Below are 1,655 nucleotides of genomic sequence, written 5' to 3' on the forward strand. Positions count from 1 at the left end.
AATGGCTGCAATATAACAAAGAGTGAAAAATTTAAGGGGGTCTGAATACTTTCCGTACCCACTGTATATTTCAAGACGATGTGCATGAGGATATATTGTGTGTACGCTCACTGCCAACTAACACAACTGGGGCAGAAATGTTCAAGTCTTTGAATGACTACTTATCAGGCAAACTTAACTGGTCATTTTGCATTGGAATATGCACAGATGGGACTGCGTCTATGACCAGACGGCTGTCCGGTCTCACGACCCGGGTCAAAGAAGTTGCGCCCAAATGCGAGTCTACACACTGTGTCATACAAATGCTGGCCAGCCGTAAAATGTCACCAGCACTTCACTCTGTGCTAAATGATGTTGTAAAAATAATTAACCACATCAAAGCAAATGCCCTCAACTCCTGTCTTTTCGAACATCATTGCGAAGAAATGGAAGCAGAACACAAACACCTGTTGCTACACACCGAAGTCAGGTAGCTGTCAAGGGGGAGATCCTTAGCAAGAGTTTACGAGTTTACGAGCCAATTCAGAGATTTTTTTCAGAATAAAAGTCACCACTGGCAGCACACTTCAGTGACGAGGAATGGATCGGTAAACTTGCGTACCTTTGTGAAATGTTCAACCTGCTGAATGAACTTAATTTGTCACTGTAGGGGAGAATGACAACTGTTTTCAAATTGGCAGACAAAGTGTCTGCATTCAAAGCCAAGTTGCAACTGTGGGGACAGCGAGTGCCAAAGGGCACATTTGAAATGTTTCCAACATTGTCCGGACATTTGGGAAATAAAGAACCTGGGCCTTCTCTCTCCCAGCTGATCTGCGATCACATTGCTTTGTTGTCAGCCGAGTTTGAGCGCTACTTCCCAAATGCAAGTGATCCAAGAATTGATAAGGAATCGGTCCGTGACCCGTTTGCAAACGTATCCCGCAAATCATCCATACCACTGCATGAAGAGCATCAGCCCATTAAACTTGCAAATGATGGCGAGCTGAAAAGTATGTTTCAGACATCCTCCCTTGCAGGCTTCTTGAGTAAAATAAAGATGGAATATCCAAAGATAGCTGTGAGGGTTCTGAAATGTTTACTTCCTATTCCAACTTCTTACCTTTGCGAAGTGGGTTTTTCTGCGCTCACTAAAACAAAGTTACGGAGCAGACTGGACATCTGCAACACGCTTCAAGTCTCACTGTCACCCATCCCTCCTCGTTGGGATCGTATCATTGCAGGGAAACAAGCCCAGTGCTCCCATTGATTATCAATTAATAAATCATATAATGATTTGTTCTAGTTTGCTGTTGCACGCAGTTAATATAGAGACGTAATTAGGTGATTTCACATAAGTAATTTTTTTTGTTCTGATCTTTGATGATTATTCTGTTCTGACCAATTGCGTAGCTTGAGCAAAGGTTTAACAGATAGCGTACACTTTCAGAAAAGAACTCCAGAAAGCAGTCTTCATAAGTTTAGTGACTTTACTGGTGATTGTTCTTCTCAATTCTTTTTATGTAAAACTACAAACAAGAAAAAAATATGTATGAACATTATGTACACATTTTCATACACATCCAGCTTAACATTACAGTTTGATTTTGTACATAGTTCCTTTTTTAACATTATTTAAAGGAATGTACATGTAAAGAAATTATATTCAAATGAGT

At 40.5% G+C, this 1,655-nt stretch overlaps 1 protein-coding gene across 1 annotated transcript in view; it reads left to right on the forward strand.

The window, feature by feature from the left end:
* LOC107676392 (SCAN domain-containing protein 3-like) overlaps positions 1 to 1,306 on the forward strand; it is a 7,788-nt gene extending 6,482 nt beyond the window's left edge. Inside the window, 2 exon segments of the mRNA XM_016470936.1 lie at positions 76 to 587; positions 1,286 to 1,306. Coding sequence (XP_016326422.1) covers positions 76 to 587; positions 1,286 to 1,306 — 533 coding nt within the window.
* Positions 1,307 to 1,655: the final 349 nt, after the last annotated feature.

This window comes from Sinocyclocheilus anshuiensis, unplaced genomic scaffold (assembly GCF_001515605.1).
Source record: "Sinocyclocheilus anshuiensis isolate Anshui unplaced genomic scaffold, SAMN03320099.WGS_v1.1 scaffold1669, whole genome shotgun sequence".
In the NCBI taxonomy this organism is placed as follows: domain Eukaryota; kingdom Metazoa; phylum Chordata; class Actinopteri; order Cypriniformes; family Cyprinidae; genus Sinocyclocheilus; species Sinocyclocheilus anshuiensis.